The 22,093-nt window shown below is 36.5% G+C and overlaps 1 protein-coding gene across 12 annotated transcripts in view; it reads left to right on the forward strand.

Moving 5' to 3' along the window:
• Nucleotides 1-22,093, forward strand: part of SLC9C1 (solute carrier family 9 member C1) — a 138,632-nt gene that overhangs the window by 103,384 nt on the left and 13,155 nt on the right. For 11 of the 12 annotated variants that reach the window (XM_050778861.1, XM_050778863.1, XM_050778867.1 and 8 more), the window contains 4 exons: nucleotides 9,409-9,540; nucleotides 9,674-9,859; nucleotides 11,327-11,453; nucleotides 21,075-21,133. In XM_050778861.1, the coding sequence (XP_050634818.1) occupies nucleotides 9,409-9,540; nucleotides 9,674-9,859; nucleotides 11,327-11,453; nucleotides 21,075-21,133 (504 nt within the window). The remainder of the gene's footprint in view (nucleotides 1-9,408; nucleotides 9,541-9,673; nucleotides 9,860-11,326; nucleotides 11,454-21,074; nucleotides 21,134-22,093) is intronic. The other variant, XM_050778864.1, reaches the window with a different exon arrangement.

Genomic DNA, 22,093 nt, shown 5'->3' on the forward strand with positions numbered 1-22,093 from the left:
AGTGTCACTAAATGGGACAACTAGGCATAATGTACCTTGTGATGTGACGCAGCGGAAGTGCTAGCACCACCCACGAAGTCTCACAAAAGAAAAAATCTGAAGTTCTTCAAGTCTGTAGATTGAATCAGTTTACAGAAAATACAGGAAGGAGAGAAACCAGTTCATTGACACCAAGAGGGAATAATCACTACATTTAGAATGTGGAAGAGTCTGCAGACAAATAACCTGATTTCTTTAACAAATCAATGGCATAAAAAGTGAATGGAGTAGCAGTTATGGTGGTTCATGCCTGTAATCCCAAAACTTTGGGAGGCTGAGGCAGGAGGATTGCTTGAGGCCAGGAGTTTGAGACTGTCCTACAACATATCCGCAAAAAATTAAAAAAAAATTAGCCAGGCACGGTGACACATGCCTGTAGTTCCAGCTACTTGGGAGGCTGAGGAGGGAGGATTGCTTGAGCCCAGGAACCCAAGGTTCCAGTCAGCCATGATTGCACCACTGCACTCCAGAGCGGTAACAGAGCCAGACTCTGTCTCTGTTTTAAAAAAAAAAAAAAAAAAAAAAAAAGTGTGTAGTGGTAGAGGGGAAGAAGGCAAAGGAAAGTTATTAAAAATGGACTCAAGAGATATAATAACCAAATAAATACAATTGCTCTAATTTGAACAAACCAATTATAAAGAGGCCTATTTGAGATAATTTAGGACATTTTAATGTGAACAGAATACTAAATGATATTTTTATTGTTGGCATATAATCACATATGTTATATACTTAAAATATCTCTATCATTAAAATGTTTGAAAATAAAATTATATATTTAGGATACCAGGAATTTGCATAAAAACCCTCTAGCCTTCTGCTTCGGGCTATAATGAAGCTACATGTAACAGAGCAGCACATCCTCTATTAAAAAACAACCTAAAACTTAATAAAATATATGAGGCAAACGTGATTTTTTTTCTATTTAAATTTGTTTTTGAAAATTATTTTCTTTTAATCCTTTTATTTTAGGTTCAGGGGTACATGTGCAGGTTTGTTATAAAGGTAAACTTATATCATCCAAAACTAAGAGATGAGAAACTCACAAGGTAAGCCCTACATTCACCCGATCCTCCGCTTCGGATCATTTCCTGACCATGATGCAATAAGAATCCAAGCAGAAGATGGCAATCCTGCTAAGCTGAGAAATGAGACATCAGAAGTTGTGGAAACTAACCTGGCTAGAATCTGCAGAGCGGGAAGTAAGAGGAAGTCTTAAACAGAGAAAGACCCAAGTAGTCTGTGTGGTGGTTCTCCACAAGTCCTTGGTTAAGAGACAGGCTGCAAATGCCCAGGATGAGACACAACTAGATTTACCAGATTGTTAAGAAAGGAAAAGAGATACCAAGAGTCAGGCAAGGCGCGGCGGGTCACGCCTGTAATCCCAGCACTTTGGGAGGCTGAGGCGGGTGGATCGCCTGAGGTCAGGAGTTTGAGACCAGCCTGGCCAACGTGGCGAAACCCCGGCTCCAATAAAAATACAAAAATTAGCTGGACGCAGTGGCGCATGCCTGTAATCCCAACTACTCTGAAGGGTGAGGCAGGAGAATTGCTTGAACCCGGGCGGTGGAGGTTGCGGTGAGCCGAGATCACGCCAGTGCACTCCAGCCTAGGTGACAGAGCAAGACTCTGTCACAAAAAAAAAAAAAAAAAAAAAGAGAGAGAGAGAGAAAGATACCAGGAGTCAAGAAGTCAAGATACCTAACAGAAAGGAAAGATCTGTTAAAATCTCAGGCCCACAGCTGAGAGACCAGAAAGAATAGGCCTTAGGAGTAAGAATCATGACCTCGAAGAAGGCTTGCTCTTATTCTAAGACCTAACAAAGCCTTGGAGCAAGCCCTGACAGCATTCATGGTTGAGACAGAGTTTGGAGGTTAAGAACCACCAAGTTACACTGTCTTAGATACCTGAGGTTTTCTACTGATTCACTCAAGCAAATCATAAAATCCAGATATACAAACTCAGTGTGATCAGATAGTAAATGAACTGCCTGCTATAACAAAAATCAATAATTTTCAGAGGAAGATAAAATAATCTAGAATCTCTGTAGTGTTATCATGAGCAACCATGAATTACAAAACAAGCAAAGAAGCATGAAATTGTTATCTATAGTATAAAAGGTGAGGAGTAAAGCATTGAGTAAAAACCATCATGGAGATTGTCCAGGCTGTAGATTGGTCAAAGACTTTAAACCAGTTGTTAAAAATGGATTCTGGAGAGAGGTGGCCAACGTGACTGACTAGAAGCAGCTGGTGTGTGCTGCTCTCACAGAGAGGGATGGAAGGGACAAGTAAACATAGCATTTTCAACTGAAACATCCAGGTCCAAACATTGCGACTAATCATGGAAACAACTCAATTCACCGAGAATGGAGAGAAGCAAGGCAGGATGACCACCAACCTGGGAGCGACACAAAGTCAGGGGAACCTCACCTGCCCAGGGAAGCAGTGAATGAATGAGCAGCCCCAGGAACCCATGCTTCTCCCATGGATCTTTGCAACCCTCCAGTCAGGAGATCCCCTCATGAACCCACTCCACTAGGGCCTGCAGTCTGACATGTAGGGCTATGTGGAGTCTCAGCAGAGCAGTCACTCAGGCACATGTGGAGCCCTAGGAGCCTTAGATACCCAGCTGCAACCCAGCTGCAACCCTCAGCAGAAGTTAGATCCCCATACCTATTCCTAGGAGAGGGACTGAATACAGGGGACTGACCAATGATGGTCTGCAGGCCCATGGTACACCACATGATAAGACCCACTGACTCAGAAATCCAGCCAGCCATGGGTAGCAGTGTTGCATCTCTCTGAGAAAGAGCTCCCAGCAGGTGGGGTGGGCCACCACCTTTGCTGTTTCAGAGCCTCAGCCACAGTTGCCTTAGGGCTCTAGCAAATCGGTGGCAACTAGGGACTAGAGCAGACCCTCAGCACTGCCCAGCGGTACTATGGAGAAGCAGTCAGACTTCTTATTCATGCAGATCCCAAATCCCATTTCTCCTCACTAGGCAGAATCTCCCAACTGGGGTCCTCCAATCACCCTTGCTGGTGTTGGCCAACTGGGTTTCAAACCTCCCTGGTACAGTGCTCCTGGGGGAAGATGGACCACCATCTTTGCTATTTGGTCAACTTAACTATTCTTGCCTTTGGGCTTTGAAGAGTCCAAAGCAACTGGAGACTGGAGCGGACCCCCAGCTAGTACAGCTACTCTATGAAAACATGGTCAGACTGTTATTTTAAGTGGGTCTCTGAGCCCATTCCTTTTCATTGGTTGGGACCTCCTGACGGGGGTCTCCAGCTACCTCCTACAGGTGTGTTCAGGCTGGCAATAGGTTCATACCTCCCTGGGGCGGAGCTCCCAGAGGGAGAGGCAGGCCACCATCTCTGCTATTTTGCAGCCTCCACTCATCGTTGTTCCCTTCAGGCACAAGAAAGTCCAAGGTGAATAGGGACTGGAGCAGACCCCCAGCATACCGCAGCAGCCCTATGGAAAAGTGGCCAGACTGTCACATGGGGCTAGTTCCCACATCTCCTCACCAGGCAGGTCCTCCAGGCCTGGAGCTCCAGCCACCCCCTGTCAGGGCTATTGAGCCAATAGCAGTTCTGCAACTCCCTGGACAGAACTCCCAGTGGGAGCCGGGGGTTGCCATCCTTGCTGTCTTGCAGCCCTTGCCCTTGCTGTCTCCAGGATCCAGAGAGTCTGTAGGGATCAGAGGCTGGTCCGGAACCCCAGCAAAGAGCAACCATCTCACAGAAAAGTGGCCAGACTGTTCTCCACGCAGATCCTGATCCTCACTTTTCCTCAATGAACAGGGCCGCCTGGCCTGGGACTCCAGCACAATGACCCAACCCTTGCCTGATCACCACAATCAAAGACAGCCCAGCATTTCTTCAAGGAGGAAACCATAGAGTCAACTCACAACCCCTCTGCCACTACAGTTGCAGTGACTCAGCCCTTACAGCCCTGACACTGGAAAGGAACAAAGGGCCTAGTCATTATGCTGGCACCTCCAGCACATGGCAGCCACCATATGGAGGGGAGTCCAGCCACCATATGGAAGGGAACCACTCCCCCCACTCTTCACAAGGCAGGGCCCCTGGCTCATGAAAGTAGAACAGTTGCTCCATCCACAACTGAGCATACTCACTGGTAGTGGCCCAGAGTTTCCCGAGGGAGAGGCTCCTAGAGGCATACAAGTACACCCCTGCTCCCGCCACTGCCACAGTAACAATTGTATCCCTGCTGCCCTTGGTCTGGGGAAGAAACAAAGAGCCTGAGGGCTACACCCGAGTTTACCACATGCCACAGGTACCAGACAGGGGAAAGATCAATCTTTCCTCCCTGTGAGCTTTTGGCCCCCTCATCTCCACCAAGAAAAACCCCAAGGTCATGACAACGATACACACAACCCACTCCTCCAGCTGACCAGTAACAGCAGCTCCACATTTCATGGAGGTGGAGCCCCCCAGGAGCAACAACTTACAGAATGGAAGACAATGATTGCAAACTATGCATCTGACAAAGGTTTATAAGCCAAAATCTCTGAGAAACCTAAACAAATTAACAAGCAAAACACAAACAACCCCCTTAAAAAATGGGCAAACCATATGAACAGACACTTTTCTAAAGAAGACATACACGTGGCCATCAAGCATATGAAAAAATTCTGATGATCACTAACCATTTACATTTGAAATACAAATCAAAACACAATGAGATACTATCTCACACCAGTCAGAATGACATTTATTAAAAAGTCAAAAAATAGCAGATGCTGGCAAGGCTGTGGAGAAAAGGGAATGCTTTTATCTTACTGAGGGAAATGTAAATTAGTTCAGTCATTGTGGAAAGAATGCTGGCAATTTCTAAGAGAACTTAAAACAGAATTACCATTCAACCCAGCAATTTTATTATTGGATATATACAGAAAGGAATATAAATCATTCTACTATAAAGACACATGTATGTGTATGTTCTTTGCAGCACTAGTCACAACAGCAAAGACATGGAATCAACCTAAATGCCCATCAACAGTAGAATGGATAAAGAAAATGTGGTACATATACACCATGGAATACTATGCAACCATAAAAAAGAATGAGATTTGCAGCAACATAGATGGAGGTGGAGACCATTATCCTCAGCAAACTAACACAGGAACAGAAAAGCAAATACTGCATGTTCTCACTTATAAATGGAGCTAAACATCAAGTACATATGGACACAAAAAAGGGAGCAAGAGACATCAGAGCCTACTTGAGAGTGGAGTGTAGGGAGGAAGGTAAGGATCAGAAAACTACATATCATGTACTATTATGCTTATTAACTGGGTGATGAAATTATTTGTCTACCAGATCCCTGCAAAATGTAATTCACCTATATAACAAATCTGCACCTGTATCCCTAAACCTAAATGAAAAAATTTTAAAAAGCACACACATGTCAAAATTTACTTAAGGACTAGAACTTTTTAATAGTCCTGTACATATTGAAATTTTTGGAATTTGTATCCTTCCCACAAAAACACTCCATGCCAGATGGTTTTACTGATGAGTTTTATCAAATATTTCAGGAAGAAATAACATGAATCTTACACAGACTTTGTCAGGAAACAAAGGAGGAAAAAAAGCTTTCCAGTGCATATTATGGGGCCAATGTAAACAAATACTAAACCTTGAAAAAACATTTCAGCAAAAGAAAATTACAGGCCAATATCCCACATTAATGTGGATACAAAAAATCATTAATAAGATATTAGCAAGTTGAATCCAGGAATACATTAAAAGAATTAGACATCAAAACTAAATAAATAAGCTTTATTTTAGGAATATGAGATTGATTCGACAATTGAAAATCAGCCATTGTGATTCAACACATTATAAGAAAAAACCAGAAAATTTATATAAGATATTTGATACAGAACAAAAAGAATTTTACAAAATGTAACATTCTTTTAAAAAATCTCCAAAAACTCAGAATAGAATGACACTTCCTGAACTCAATAATGGGCATTTATTACAAATTTACAGCTAACATCACATCTAGTGATGAAAAACTAAGACAATAAGACTGAGAGCAAGACAAGAACGTTCACTCTCACCACTTCTATTCCGTATTCTACTGGAGTTGTTAGCTAGTAGGATAGGGCTAGAAAAAGAAATAAACTGACTTACAAATTTCAAAGAAAGCACTAAAATTGTCTCTGCAAGATGGCATGATATCTACATTTTTAAGATTCTACCAAAAATAACTAGAATCTATAATGAATTTAGTAAGGTGGCAAGATACAAGTCCCAATTCCAAAAATTAATTGTGTTTTCATATACTAGAAACAAACAACTGGAAATAAAATTTTTAACTCTTTTTACAAAAATAATCAAAATATAAAAGGGATAGACATAAAGTTAATGAAATACATGGAATAACTCTACAATGAAAACTATGGAATATTTCCTAGATAACTGAAAAAAGATTTAAAAAATGGAGAAGTACGCTATATTTGTGAATTAGAGCCCATAATATTATTAAGATATCCATTCTTCATAAATTGATCTATAGATTCAACACAACCTCAATCAAAATCTCCACAGACTCTTTTTGTAAAATATATATGAAAATGCAGAGGACCTACAATAGACAAAACAAATATAAAAAAGTTAGATGATTTACACTACCTGATTTAAAGGCATATATCCCGTGTAATTAAGGCCACATGACGTTGGCTTTAGGTCAGGATGTAGAGATCAATGCAACAGAAAAGATAATCCATAAGTAAATCCACACATACATAGTCAATAGATTTTCGACAAAGGATCAAATTATCTCAATGGAAAAATTACAATATTTTCAACAAATAATCCTGAAAACACTGAATATCCATGCAGAAGCAATGAACCTTGATCCCCATGTACTAGGCCCAAAATGTAATGTGGCATGATCATACACTTTAACATGAAAGATAGAACTATATAAATTATAGAAGAAAACATAGGAGAACTTAAGATAGGCAAAGATTTCTTAGCCAGGATTTTTTTTTAAGTACTAACCATAAAAAGAAATATTGATAAATTGGATGTCACTAAAATTAAAAATGTTCTGCTCTTCAAAAGACATTACAAAAATTACGAGCAACAGGATCAGGGAAAAATATGAGTCATGGGCTTAGGGACTTTTCAAAAGTTCCCCAACAAAAGGATTTGATAAAAGAATCTATAAATAAGTCTTACAATTCAAAAATAAGAAGACAAACTACTGAATTAAAAACTGGGCAAAGAATGTGAACAGACACTTTACAAAGAATATACAAATGGCCAATAAACACTTGAAGATGTTCGCCATTATTAGCTGCCAGAAACATGCAAATTAAACCCACAGTGGTATGTCAATACACACCTACTACATTGCCTAAAAATAAAAACACTAACAGGTATTGGCAAGGACATGGAGCAACTAAAATTTTCTTTTCTTTTCTTTTTTATTTTTTTTTTGAGACAGAGTCTCACTCTGCCTCTCAGGCTGGAGTGCAGTGGCTCCTGATCTCAGCTCACTGCAACCTCTGCCTCCCGGGTTCAAGTGATTCTCCTGCCTCAGCCTCCCAAGTAGCTAGGATTACAGTCACACGCAACCACGCCTGGCTATTTTTTGTATTTTTAGTAGAGACGGTGTTTTGCCATGTTGGCCAGGCTGGTCTCGAACCCCTGACCTCAGGTGCTCAGCCCGCCTGGCCTCCCAAAGTACTGAGATTACAGGCATGAGTCACCACTCCTGGCTGAAATTTTCATACGTGGCTGATGAGAGTGTACAATGTTGAAACAACTTCTGAAACAGAGATTTTAATTTGAACAGTGGTTTTGGTCTGAAACAGTTTGTCAGTTGCTTACAAAAGTTAAATATACATGTCCTATACTACACAAAAAAAAGATACTGACCCAAGAGAAATAAAATCCAATGTACACAAAACTTGTTTTTGACTATTCATAGAAGTTTTATTCTTAGTAACCAATGGTCTGTTCACTTTTAGCATAAGCATTTTATTTTTGCCTAAAAAGTTTGATCCCCTCAAATAACATATTTATAGAGGCATATATTTATCTAAAAAGGTCAAATAATTTTTAGTAATTTATTTTCTATTTTTTATCTTATAAAAAATAAAATATGTATAAATCATACATGTGATAATGGGTTTGTATCTAAAATATATAAGGAACTCAAAAGTTCAACAGCAAGAAAATAAATAATACAATTAAAAATAAGCAAAGGACCTGAATAAACATTTCTCAAAAGAAGACATACAAATGGACAACAGGTATATAAACAATGTTCAAAATCATTAATCATCAGAAAAATGCTCATGAAAATCACAATGAGATATCACGTTACACTAGTCAGAAAGGCTATTTGAATTCCTTGTAAATTCTGGACATTAGTCCATTGTCAGACACATAGTTTGCAAATATATTCTCCCATTCTGCAGGGTTTTTGTTTCTCACAGTGAATAGGTTACGTGTTCACTTGATTATTTATTTTTGTGGTACAGAAGCTATTTAGTTCAATTATGTTCCATTTGTCTATTTTTGTTCTTGTTGTATGTGCTTTTGGGGTTTTAGTCATTAATTCTTTGCCTACACCAATGTCCAGAAGAGTTTTCTCTAGGATTTTTTTCCAGCATGTTTATAGTTTGGGATCTAACGTTTAAGTTTTTAATTCATCTTGAGTTGGTTTTTTAAAATGTGGTGAGAGATAAAGGGTCTAGTTTTATTGTTTTGCATAAAGCAATCAAATTTTCCCAATACCATTTATGGAGAGAAATTTTAGATGACACAAACAAATGAAAACATGCTATGCTCATGGATCAGAAGAATTAGTGCTGTTAAAATGACCACACTGCCCAAAGCAATCTATAGATCAAATGCAGTATCTATCAAAATGCCATGATTTTTCACAGAATTAGAAAAAACTATCCTAAAATTCATATGGAACCAAAAAAGAGCTCAAATATCCAAAACAATCCTAAGCAAAAAGAACAAAGCTGGGGCAGTCACATCACCTAACTTCAAATTATACTATAAAGATATAGTAATCAAAACAGCATGATACTGGTATAAAAATATACACATACATGGATGGAACCAAATTTAAAAACCCAGAAATAAAGCCACATTTTACAGCCAACTGATTTTGACAAAGTCAATAAGAACATAGGGAAAGAACATACTAATTTTCACTGATAGACACATTTTATTAAGTTTCCAAGCTATTATGTGAATCTTACCTAATTAAATTATTAGCTTTAATAGTGTACATAAACAAAAAAACTTTATTCCTTAAAACATAGTGCACAAAATAAAATACCAAATTTACATCCTTCTTTTCCAGACATGTTTTATTCCCAAAACTCATTTGTATGATGCTTTTAAGCAATGCTCTCCTCTCATTGAACATAAAATGTGGCTAAAAATTGGACTCGCTATTACAGCCAGAAAAATCAGAGAACACTTGTCTTATGAGGTAGGAAGTGCTTGTATAAACTTGTCTTTCTTTCTTTGAATGGAATGGCATTAAAACATTATAATTGACTATTAATGAATATATATTAAACTTCATAAACTAATAATAGACTGAAATTGTGTTTTTAAAACAGGATTGGAACTACAAGATGCAACTAAAGCTCTCTAATATTTATGTAGAAGATATACCAATGACCACCAAAACTGATATCTATGATGAAAATGTAATCTATGTTATCCTCATACATGGAGCTGTAGAAGATTGTCAGTTACGAAAATTTTATAGAGCACCTTTCTTAATTCCTATAACATGCCATCAGGTAAAGAAATATTGATTCCTGTCTTCAGGTCAACATGCCATATGTCCAACAATGTATTAACATCAGGAAAACTGTCAGTATAATCTTAAGCTTTTCACTTTCCAATCTTCTCCCTTTTCCCACCACTCCATAAACACTCACTCATACCCACAACCACACCCACATACGCCCACACGCACCAAGTTCATTGACCGCTTTGGCACTTGCTAGCCCAAGCATAAGCTATTCCTATCCAATGCCTATGAAGGCCAAGCTGGACATTTTGGCTACAGTTAGATTTTGGTACAGTTATTCATTGCAAAAGAGGGTGCATTTATTTTACTCACAAGTTGCAGAAAAACTGTACCCACAATGCTCTAGAAACGTTCTGCCAGACTGATGCTGAATTGAGTATTAGTAGTATTTCCACAGCTGCTTTGAAAGTGAACATCTTCTCATATTTAAACTGTTAATTGAGTTCCCCTGACAATCAAAATGAGAACCTGAGCCATGTAAAGAAGGAAAGAAGTATGTTTGTGTGTGTATTGTTTTGTGTTGGGGGAGAATCAGAGAGGCACATGTCAAAAGGAATCAGGGAACATGAAAGATACAGCTACAAAAAGTAATTCAAAGAGGACTCAGAGTTATTTAAAATATGCTTGTATATAGTGCTATATATTGAAATGATAAAAAAAAAAGATACTTACAACTTGTCCTCAAGAGATCTTTCAACCAAGTGGAAAGAAATAAGTAAATATATTAACAAAATGTTTTACAGCTAGGATGAAAGCACTTACAGGGTAGATTTTGGACATAAGAAAAAAGTGTAATGGGGATGGGAGGGATCCTAAGGTGAGAAATGATCATAAGAAAATTTTCTAAGTGGACATCAGCAGCACTGATGTAATGCTTAATGACAGGAAGTGAAACGTTCTCCACTATGCTGCTCTCTACCTCTATCCTTGAACACATAACAGAAATTTGGTGTGGGTGCTTGTTGAGAATTTAGACAGTCAAGCAAGAGCCTGAAGCCTGGTAAACTTTCTCTACTTACTTCCGTAGACACAGAGCCCTACTCATTGTGGATTTGGGTACCAATGTGATTCAAACTATGTTGAAAACAACCACAGGATGGAAGAATATTTTAAAATATTTCTATATGGCAGAATTAATGAAAAGAATTAAACTTTCTTTCTGCCATGTAGAAAAAGTCTCTGGATGATTTTTAAAGGGCCATTGGTGATTCATTCTTAATCATTTTTTCATATGGAATAGAAATATTTAAAAATCAATGAATGTATATGGAATATTGACTTTTGCAAAACTAACATACCCAAGTATTTTAAGATATCATTTTTTATTTGTGTTGATTTAATATTTTCCATTTTTCCCAGATACTTAGAGAAAGTCAGAAATAGCAGCTTACTAGAAAATTTTTAATAGTAGGATATTTGCTCAGAAATTAACTTGCATTCTGTCAACTTTCAGATACAAGGTATTGAAGATTTCACAAAAGTAGTGATTATTCAAACTCCGACTAACATGAAAGCATTCAGATGGAATATTAGAAAGTTTATTCCTAAACATAAAAGTTCTCTTACACCAGGATTAATGCGTGAGTTAGATTTCTTTGAGCAATTGTAAGAACTTACTTTTCCTTTATAAAATAGTCCTATGTATATTTGGAAACTGTTGTTTGCATTCTGCCTAATGTATTGAGGAATCCTTTTAACTGCCATATTTGCTATTCAATGTATGAGTTCAGACAGACAATATTGAAGTTATGTTTTTAAATTATTATATATTTCATCCATAAGAACAAAAGTGCATAATTATCAAAATGATACAAAAAAAGGTTAATGAGGGAATTACTAACTGTTCCCCCAAATTAAGATATGTTATATAGCAATAACATTAAAAATACCATTGTCCTGTCTGAACAACAAACATAAATCACTGGAACTGGATGAATTACTTTATTTATTTATTTATTTATTTATTTATTTATTTATTTATTTATTTTGACGCGGAGTCTTGCTCTGTGCCCCAGGCTGGAGTGCAGTGGCGCGATCTCGGCTCACTGCAAGCTCCGCTCCCCCGGGTTCACGCCATTCTCCTGCCTCAGCCTCCCGAGTAGCTGGGACTACAGGCGCCCGCCACCTCGCCCGGCTAATTTTCTTGTATTTTTAGTAGAGACGGGGTTTCACCGTGTTCGCCAGGATGGTCTCGATCTCCTGACCTCATGATCCGCCCGTCTCGGCCTCCCAAAGTGCTGGGATTACAGGCTTGAGCCACCGCGCCCGGCCGAATAACTTTAATATAAAGCCTATTCTTCATACAGATTTTAATAGATAAAACTTTAATCATAACATATATGATTATTTAATCACTACTATTAAGCCCTTGATTAAAATTTGAAAAATACTTTTGAGACAAATTTAAAAATTTAATTTAAATTTTCCATTATAAATCAAAAATTTTAAATTGAATTTTGAGATAAATTTTAAAAATTTAAAAATTATTGAATAAGTAATAATAATAGAATTTAATTGATCAATTCACTAAAGGAGAAATAATGTTCAAAATTTAGAAATATAGAAATCAATTTTAAAACCCTGTGTCTATAAAAAATATTACCAATCAAGAGATAAACCAAAGACAATTCACAGGTGAAAACTTGCATTGAAAACACAACGTGCAAAATGTTCAATGCTGTTAATATTTACAGAAACAAATTATGTATTTGGTCTATTTAATTTGTGAAATTTCATAAGAATTATAATACCTCTCGACCAAACCAATGTAGTGAATCTGATACACATTCTTACTTTATTAATAGCAATGCAAACAATAAAGTAAATTAATCAGGAGATTCCAAAAGCCAAAAAAGAGTTTATATCCTTTGACTAAATAATATGTCTAAATATTTATCCTAAAGATATATAAAGCTAAAAAAGAAAATGATAATTGAGCATTATTTATAAAAATAAAATATAAGAAATAATAAAAATGTATAATGATAAATGAATGGTTAACTAAATCAGTACATCAGTCAACGTGATTGAATGTTATATAAGCATTAAAAACTTGATTTTCCATATTATAACTTTTGAAAAACCAGTGATACAAGGAAAGAAATAGCAGACACTGGGGTCTACTTGAAGGGGGAGGATGGGAGGGAGGAGAGGAGCAGAAAAGATAACTGTTGGGTACTAGGCTTAATACCGAGGTGATGAAATAATATATACAGCAAACTTCTGTGACAACCTGTTTACATATGTAACAAACCCTTCACATGTACCCCCAAACCTAAACTAAAAGTTAAAGAAAAACCAGTGATATACATCAAGTAAAAATACCAAGAATATAACATTGTTACTAATTTAAATGAATTTAATCTTTATTATGTACAATCATATAATTTTACATCTATGTGGACACAAAATACTGTCATTGTATGGGTCCCCACTGACCTTAAGATTAAGCATATACAGAGTAGCATAACCAAGATAATGGAATAGAAGGTAATCCATTCATATATCCCACAACAAAAAAAGAATTCTGTCCCCATACATGGCCCAAAGCCTCTCTGCAGGAGCCTCAAAATTTAGGTAGGAGTTTGTGAAGTCTTCATGTAGCTCACAACTTAGGGGCATCATTTTGAGAATGCAGATTGACTCCAGGTAGCTGATACTACAAGGTTGCTTCCACATTCAAGTCCTGAAATTATCTTGTCCTCCAAGGGACTTGGCTCCTTCCTCATTTGGTCTTGAGCCTGAATCCAAAACCATCTGTCAAGGGATCTGGGAAGTATCATGCATACTTGTGCCTTGGCAGAGAAACTCACCTGCCTGCTGACATCTATCTCAGTGATGAATCTGAAAGTTTCCCTGTGGTTTGGCTTCAACAACTCTCAGCTGAGGTCCCAGCTCAGCGCTGCTCACACAAGGATCTAGAGAGAGAATCACCAATATCACACAACCAGGGAGTCTGAGCCCCCCTGACAGACTTGCCAACTTCCAACTCACAGCAGATCCTGATGGCACCAAGTCTCAGGTCTGGCTCCTCCCACTGCAACCAGTAAACTATCCCCCTCTGTGCTGAAACCTGCCAGGCATGCCCCTCTGAAGCAATAAGACACCTCCAGCCTGTGTCCCACAGCAGATCCCAAATCAACCCAATCTCAGCTCCAGCCCTTCCTGCTGCAGTCAGGGAACTATCCCATCTGTTCAGGGACCTACTAGGAAACACATACCTATATGAGTTGATGTGACAGGCATACCAACCTCCATCTCACAGCAGATCCCCAGAGGGCTCTGTCTCAGCTTTGTCCCCTCCTGCTGCATCAGGGAGCTATCCTGTCTGTGCTGGGTAATGTGCACTACTCTGAAGCAAGACTGACCTCTGCAGCCTCTGTCCCACAGCAGATCCTGAGGGGACAGTCTCAGCTCTGGCTCCTCCAGCTACAGTCAAGGAATTGCCTTGCTTGTGCAGGGACCTGCTGGGTAATGCATGCCCAACTAAGCCAACAATACAGGCCCATCAACCTCCTTTCTCTGGCAGATCCCAAGGGGGCCCAGCCTCAACTTCAACCCCTCTCACTGAAATCAGGGACCCAACATATCCCTGCAGAGATGGGCAAAGAGTCACATCCATCTGGGCCATTGGGACCATTTCCAGACCAGCACTCCCACACAACACCAGAACCCTCCTTGGGACTTCCCCAGGTCCATCTGGGCCTTAAAACTACATCAACCTTGAAATCCTTGTGAGAGTCTTGGTAAGCATCCTCTAGTGCTGAAAGGGCTCCAGTGATGACAGATTCGGGTAACTAAACAATCAGTCTGCCAGAATCCATGGAAGGCTCTCCAAAGGCAGACAGGGACAGGCAAAGGCAAACTGTGGAGACTAAAATAAATACCTAATCCCTCAATGTACATGTCCACAAGCATCAAGAATATTTAGAGCAATACGACCTCACCAAATGCACAAAATAACATGTCAGAGACCAACCCTAAAATGATGGAGATGTGTGATCTCTCAAAGAATTCAAAAAAACATTTTAAGGAAACTCTCTGAATTTCAAGAAAACACAGGATGAATTCAGAAGTTTATCAGTGAAATTTAACAGAGATCAAAATTTTTAAAAATCAAACAGAAGTCCTAAAGCTGAAAATAAAATTAATGAAATAGCATCAACAGCAGAATTGATAAAATAGAAGAAGGAATCTGTGAAGTTGAAGACAGTCTAGTTAAAAATACAATCAGAGGAGAAAAAGAATAAAACAATTAATAAAGCTATCTTACAAGGTCTAGGTGACAACATCAAAAGAACAAATATTTTGGTTTTTGAAGTTAAGAAGAGAACTGAGAAAGAAAGAGGTGTATAAAGTTTGTCTTAATAAATAATAACAGAAAACTTTACAGACCTGGACAAAGAGATAAATATCTAGATACAAAAAGATTAAGTCATCAATCAGATTTAACTCAAATAAGAATACCCCAAAACATTATAATTAGGTACTCAAAAGCCAAAGATAAAGAAAGGAAAAGGGACTTTTGAGCAAAAGCAATGAGGAAAAAAAGAAGGAAATAATATGTAAGGGAAATCCAATATGCCTGAAAGCAGGCTTCTCAACAGAAACCTTATAGGCCAGGAGGAGTAGAAAGATATATTCAAAGTGCTGAAGAAAAAAAAAAAAAAAAATCTGCCAAGCACAAATACTATACTCAGAAAAGCTAAACTTTAGAAAGAAAGTAAAAATAAGGACTTTCCCAGACAAAAAAAAAATGTTGATGGCATTTATCACTACCAGACCTGTCCTATAAGAAACGCTAAAGGGAATTCTTCAAATGGAAAGAAAATATTATCAATGTGATTGTTACATTAATTTGGTAATCATGGTGTGTGAATCACTTATATCCCTACTAAGAAGAATAAAAGACAGAATATTTAAAATATACTATGACAATTTTAAAGAGATAAGCAATATAAAATGCAAATTGTGACATTAAAAATCAAAATGTGGGGTAAGGAGGGAATTGCTGCATACAGATGTTTTTGTTTGTGTGTTTGTTTCTTCTCTCTCTTTTTTGCAATCAAAGTTAAGTTGGTATTAGTTTTAAGTAACTTATTTAAAACATACTACCAGAAAAAATGACTAACCACAATGGAAGATAGTAAGAAAGGAAGAAGAAAGGAGAATAGTTACAAAACAACTAGAAAACAAGTAAGACAATGGCAGTAGCAAGTCCTTACCTATTAGTAGTAACAATGAATGTAAATGGACTACATTCTCCAATCAAAAGACAAAGCATGGCTTAATAAATTTTTTAAAAACCCAACTACATGCTGCCTATGAGAAGAACTCTTTGCCTATAAAGATACATGTACGCTGAAAATGAGGGGATAGAATAAAATATTCTATACAAACAGAAACCAAAAGGGGAAGAATAGCTATACTTATATCAGATAAAATGGACCTTAAATCAAAACCTTTACAAAAAAAAAAAAAAAGGTCATTATATTAAAAAAATGGTCAATTAAACAAGAGGATATAACAGTTGTCAATATACATATGTGCTAAACATCAGAGTCCCCAGATATGTAAAGCAAATATTAAGAGATCTAAAGGGAGAGGTGGATTGCAATACAATAGTAGTAGGGAACTTCAACACCCCAGTTACAGCAATGGGCAGATTATCAAGACAGAAAATTAACAAACATTGGAGTTAAACTAGACTCTACACCAAATGAGCCTAACAGACATTTACAGAGTATTTCATTCAACTGCTGCAGAATATACATTTTTCTTATCAGCATATGGAATATTCTCCAGGATAGGCCACATGTTAAGCCACAAAACAAGTCTCAACGATTTAAAAAAAGTCAAAACTATATCAAATGTCTTTTCTGACTGCAATGGGATAAAACTAGAAATCAATAAGAGGAGGAACTATGGAAACTGTGTAAATACATGAAATTTAAAAAGCATGCACCTAGATAACCAATGGATCAATTTAGAAATTAAAGGAAAATTTTTAAAATTTATTGAAATAAATGAAAATGGAAATACAAAATTCCAGAACCCATGAGATACAGCAAAACCAGTACTAAGTGGGAAGTCTATAGCAATAAATGCCCATACCCCCAAAATAGAAACACTTAAAAAAAATCTAATGACAACCTCAGTGAACTTGAAAGCGAGACCAAACCAAACCCAAAATTAGTAGAAGGAAAGAAATAATAAATGAGCATAAATAAATAAAATTGGAAATAATAATGATTTTAAAATTTGGCAAAAAAATTTGTTTTTTAAAAAAGATAATTAACAAAACCTTATCTAGACTAAGAAAAAGAGATACACCCAGATAAATAAAACCAGAAATTAAAAAATAAAGATTGCAACGGATACCACAGAAATACAAAGGATCATCATAGACTACTATGAAAAATTATACACCAACAAATTGAAAAACCTAGAAGAAATGGATAAATTCCTGGACACATACAACCTATCAGAATTTAAACATCAAGAAACAGAACACCAGTACAGACCAATAACACATAACAAGATCAAAGCCATAATAAAAAGTCTCCCATTAAAGAAAACCCCAGGATCTAATGGGTTCACTACTGAATTCTAATGAATATTTAAATAATAACTAATATCAATTCTACTTAAACTATATCAAAAAATTGAAGAGAAAGAAATGCTTTTAAATTTATTCTACTAAGCCAGCATTATCCTGATACCAAAACCAGAAAAGGACACAGGAAAAATAGAAAACTACAGGCCAGTATCCTTGATCAACATAGATGAAAAATCCTCAACAAAATACTAGCAAACTAAATTCAACAACACATTAAAAAGGTCATTCATCATGATCAAGTGGGATTCATCTCAAGGATGCAAGGATAGTTCAGCATATGTAAATCAATAAATATGATGTATTACATCAACAGAATCAAGGATGAAAACCCTATGATCATTTCAGTAAATGCAGAATAAGTATTCAATAAAATTCAACATCATTTCATAATAAAAATCATCAACAAATTGAATATAGAAGGAACATACCTCAACACAATAAATGTGACATATATGACAAACCCTCAACTAATAACATATTAAGCAGGGAAGAATTTTAAAAAGCTTTTCCACTAAGATCTGAAGCAAAAAAGGATGTCTACTTTTACTACTATTCAACATAGTACAGGTGGTCCAAGCCAGAGCAATTAGGTGAAGGAAAAAAATAAAGGTATCCAAAGTGGAAAGGAAGAAGTCAAAGTATTCTCGTTTGCAGATGACATGATAGCATACTTAGAAAAACCTAAGGACTTCACACCAAAAACTCTTAAAACTGATAAACAAATCCAGTAAGGTTGCAGGATACAAAATCTACATACAAAAAATCAGTAGCATTTATATAGGCTAACAGTGATCAGTCTGAAAAAGAAATGAAGAAAGCAATCCTATTTACAATAGCTACAAAAAAATAAAATATTTAGGAATAAATTTAACTTAAGAAGTGAAAGATCTCTACAAGAAAAACTATAAAACACTGTTGAAAGAAATCAAAGAAGGCACACAAAAAAATAAAACATATTCCATGTTCATAGACTGGAATAATTAATATTGTTAAATTGGTCTATACTACCCAAAGCAATCTGTAAATTCAATGCAAACCCTATCAAAATGTCAATGGCATTCTCCACAGACACAGAAAACAAAATCCTAAAATCCATAGGGAACCACAAAAAACCCCGAATAGCCACAGCAGTCCTGAGCAAAAAGAACAAAACCAGAGGCATCACATTACCTGATTTCAAATTATACTACAAAGCTACAATTACCAAAACAGCATGGTACTGGCATAAAAACAGACACTTCAATCAATGGAGCAGAATAAAGAATCCAGAAATAAATCCATGCACTGATAGCCAACTCATTTTCAACAAAGGCACCAAGAACATATATTGGGAAAAGGACAGTCTCTTTAATAATTGGTGCTAGAAAAACTGGATATCCATATGCAGAAGAATGAAACAAAGTTCCCATCTATTACCATATAGAAAAAACAACTCAAAATGGATTAGAGACTTAAATTTAAGACCTAAAACTGTAAAACCACACAAAAAAAACAAAAACAAAAAAAACCAAAAAAAGTTGGGAAAATGCTATAGGACCTCACTCAGCCTGTCTGAAGATTTTTTTGCCACAAAAGAACAGGCAACCAAAAGCCAAAATAAGTAAGTGGGATTATATCAAGCTAAAAAGCTTCTGCACAACAAAGGAAACAGTCTACAAAGTGAAGAGACAACCTACAGAATAACGGAAAATATTTGCAAACTATTCATCTGATACGGGATTACTAACCAGAATATATAAGGAACATAACTCCATAGCAAAAACACAAGTACTCGATTTTTAAATGTGCAAAACATCTGAAGAGACATTTATCAAAAGAAGACATGCAAATGACCAACATATATACGAAAAAATGCTCAACATCACTAAAAATAGAGAAATGCAAATCAAAACCACAATGAGATATCATTTCACCTTAGAATGACTACTGTCAAAAAGACAAAAAATTTAAAATACTGGAAAATATACCAAGAAAGGGGAACACTTGTACACTATTGATGGAAATGTAAAGTAGTACAGCCATTATGGAAAACTGTACAGTGTTTCTTTAAGAAAAAAAAAACTAAAATTAGAATTACCATATGATTTAGCAATCCCACTGCTGGGTATATACTCAAAAGAAATAAAATCAGTATGTTGAAGCAATGTCTTCACTCCCATGTTTATTGCAGCACTGTTCAAACACCCAAGATATGAAATCAACATAAGTATTCATCAACAAATGCATAAAGAAAATGCAGTGTGTGTATGTGTGTATATACACAATGGAATATTATCTAGCCGTAAAAAACGAATAAAATTCTCTCATTTGCTGCAATGTGTTTGAGACTGGAGATCATTATCTTAAGTTAAATAATCCAGGCACAGAAAGACAAATGCAACATGTTCTCACTCATATGTGGGCACTAAAAAAGTGGATCTTATAGAAGTATACAGTAGCATAATAGTTATCAAAGACTGAGAAGGAAAGGGAAAGGAGATGAAGAGAAGTTGACTAAAGGATACAAAAATACAATTAGAAGGGATAAGTTCTAGTATTCAGTAGTACAGTAATTATAGTTAATTATAGTAATTATAGTAATTTCCAACTAGCCAGAAGAATTGTAATGTTCCCAACACAAAGAAAAGATAAATATTTGAGATGATGAATATCCCAATTATTCTGATTTGATCATTACCCATTGTATACGGGCATCAAAGTATTATATGTACCCCCAAAATATGTACAACTAATATGTATCAATAAAATATTTAAATTGTCAAAAAAATTAAAATAAAATACCTTGATTCTCTGCTTTTAAAAATGATTAAGCATATACAGGGCATAGTTTTGGGCCCTTCACCATCTGCCCTTTCACCTGCTACCTTCTCTCCCCACTCTTTAAAACCTAGCCATACCAAACTACAAATGGTTCACCTGATATAGAAGACCTGGTGGCCTCCCATTCCTGAGCCTTTCCCCATATTGTTCATTTTTCCTGAAATTCTCTATACATCCTCTTCCCCACATCTCCTCATTTCATGGAGCTAACTCCTTATCCTTGAAATCTCAGCTTTTTCTCCAAGCAGCCATCACTGATACATCCCAAATTCACAAAACTGCACTATGTGACTCTCCTGTGTGCTCCCATAGCCCAACATACACACAGTCCTGTTTTTACCATGTCATGTTTCTTTGTATGTTTGCTAGTCTGTCTGTTTTACTAAGTAGAACTCCTAAAAGACATGAATCTTAACTCTTCTGCTTTCTTATGTATCCTCATTGCCAGCAACATGCCTGGCCCTCAATACATATTAATATAAAAGTATTTTGGGATATTGGAGTGATAGATGACTTTGTCGCTCTACTTTCCAAACTTTTTGCACATTTATTATATAATCTCCACAATAAAAGACTTATAATCACTTTTTAAAATGTGACCTTTTTTTTTTTTAAACCAAATGAGATTACCACCAACTTCAGATCACAGATCCTGAGTGTGAGTGATTTGAATCTGATCTAATCTGATAGTTGGACTAATAGAAATAGTCACTTGCTTCAGTGGTTGAATTAACAACTTTTTTTTTTTTTTTTTTTGAATCAGGTTCAACTGAAACATTGGAAGCAGGCATTCAAGGAGAAACAAAAACAAATGTTAAGGAGGTGAATTTAAAGCAGCCTTTCTAAAGGTTTTATTTTGGGTAAAAGAGAGTCTAGAGTTTATGGAAACTACCAATGTGTTTCTCTTATTCTGATAAAGTTCATCTGCTAGTCATTTTGTAGATTTTGGTGTAAAACACTTATTTTAGCACTGGGTACAGTGGAAATTATACTTATTTTTAGGGAAGTATTAGAGAAATGACAAAGAAAAACAAAGTTCAAGGGATGCCAGAATATCTGTCTTGAATCACATTAGCAACAGGGCACTACCAGGATGGCTACAGTGCTAGCACACCCGAGCCCTTTCCATTCCCTCTTGGAGTGCCAAAATCTGGACTGACCTTAAGTCTTTCAGTGCTACCTCAGCTATGCATCTGGGATCTTTAAGCCTGAAAGCAGTTTGCCCTGTGTTCACAGTGCATGACAGAAAGAAGCAGCTCAATAATAAATGCTCTAATAAAATATATCCCAGTTAACCTAAATTATTCAGAAAGTCCCACAAATATTGATCAATTTCATGTTCCTCTATGACCCTGGGGATCTTGAGATCCTCAAAATCTTGAGCCAACTTCACAATAGGATTCCAAGCTATGAAACACTATAGGACTCTGGAACTGAAACTGAACAGAGAGAAATCTAATTAAAATACTCCACCAAATCTACACCATCCTGTCTGTGTGTGAATCGCATGGACTCCAGATGTGCTGGAGAGTTCATTTTTAGCTTTAGTCTCTGCCAGATTGGTTATATTGCTCCAGAAGATGCTGATTATAATATTCAGAATCTGATACATGTCTGCTATGAACACACAAGCCATAAAATTGTGTATTTAGTTGTTAAATACTTATTTTACATCGATTAAGCCTATTTGTTCTATTAGCACTAGACATAAACCTCTGAGAACAGACACTCCTTTTGTCCCCAACATCTCTTCACAAATATATGTTGAATGAAAGATGATCA

This window comes from Macaca thibetana, chromosome 2 (genome assembly GCF_024542745.1).
Source record: "Macaca thibetana thibetana isolate TM-01 chromosome 2, ASM2454274v1, whole genome shotgun sequence".
NCBI classification, from domain to species: Eukaryota; Metazoa; Chordata; class Mammalia; order Primates; family Cercopithecidae; genus Macaca; species Macaca thibetana.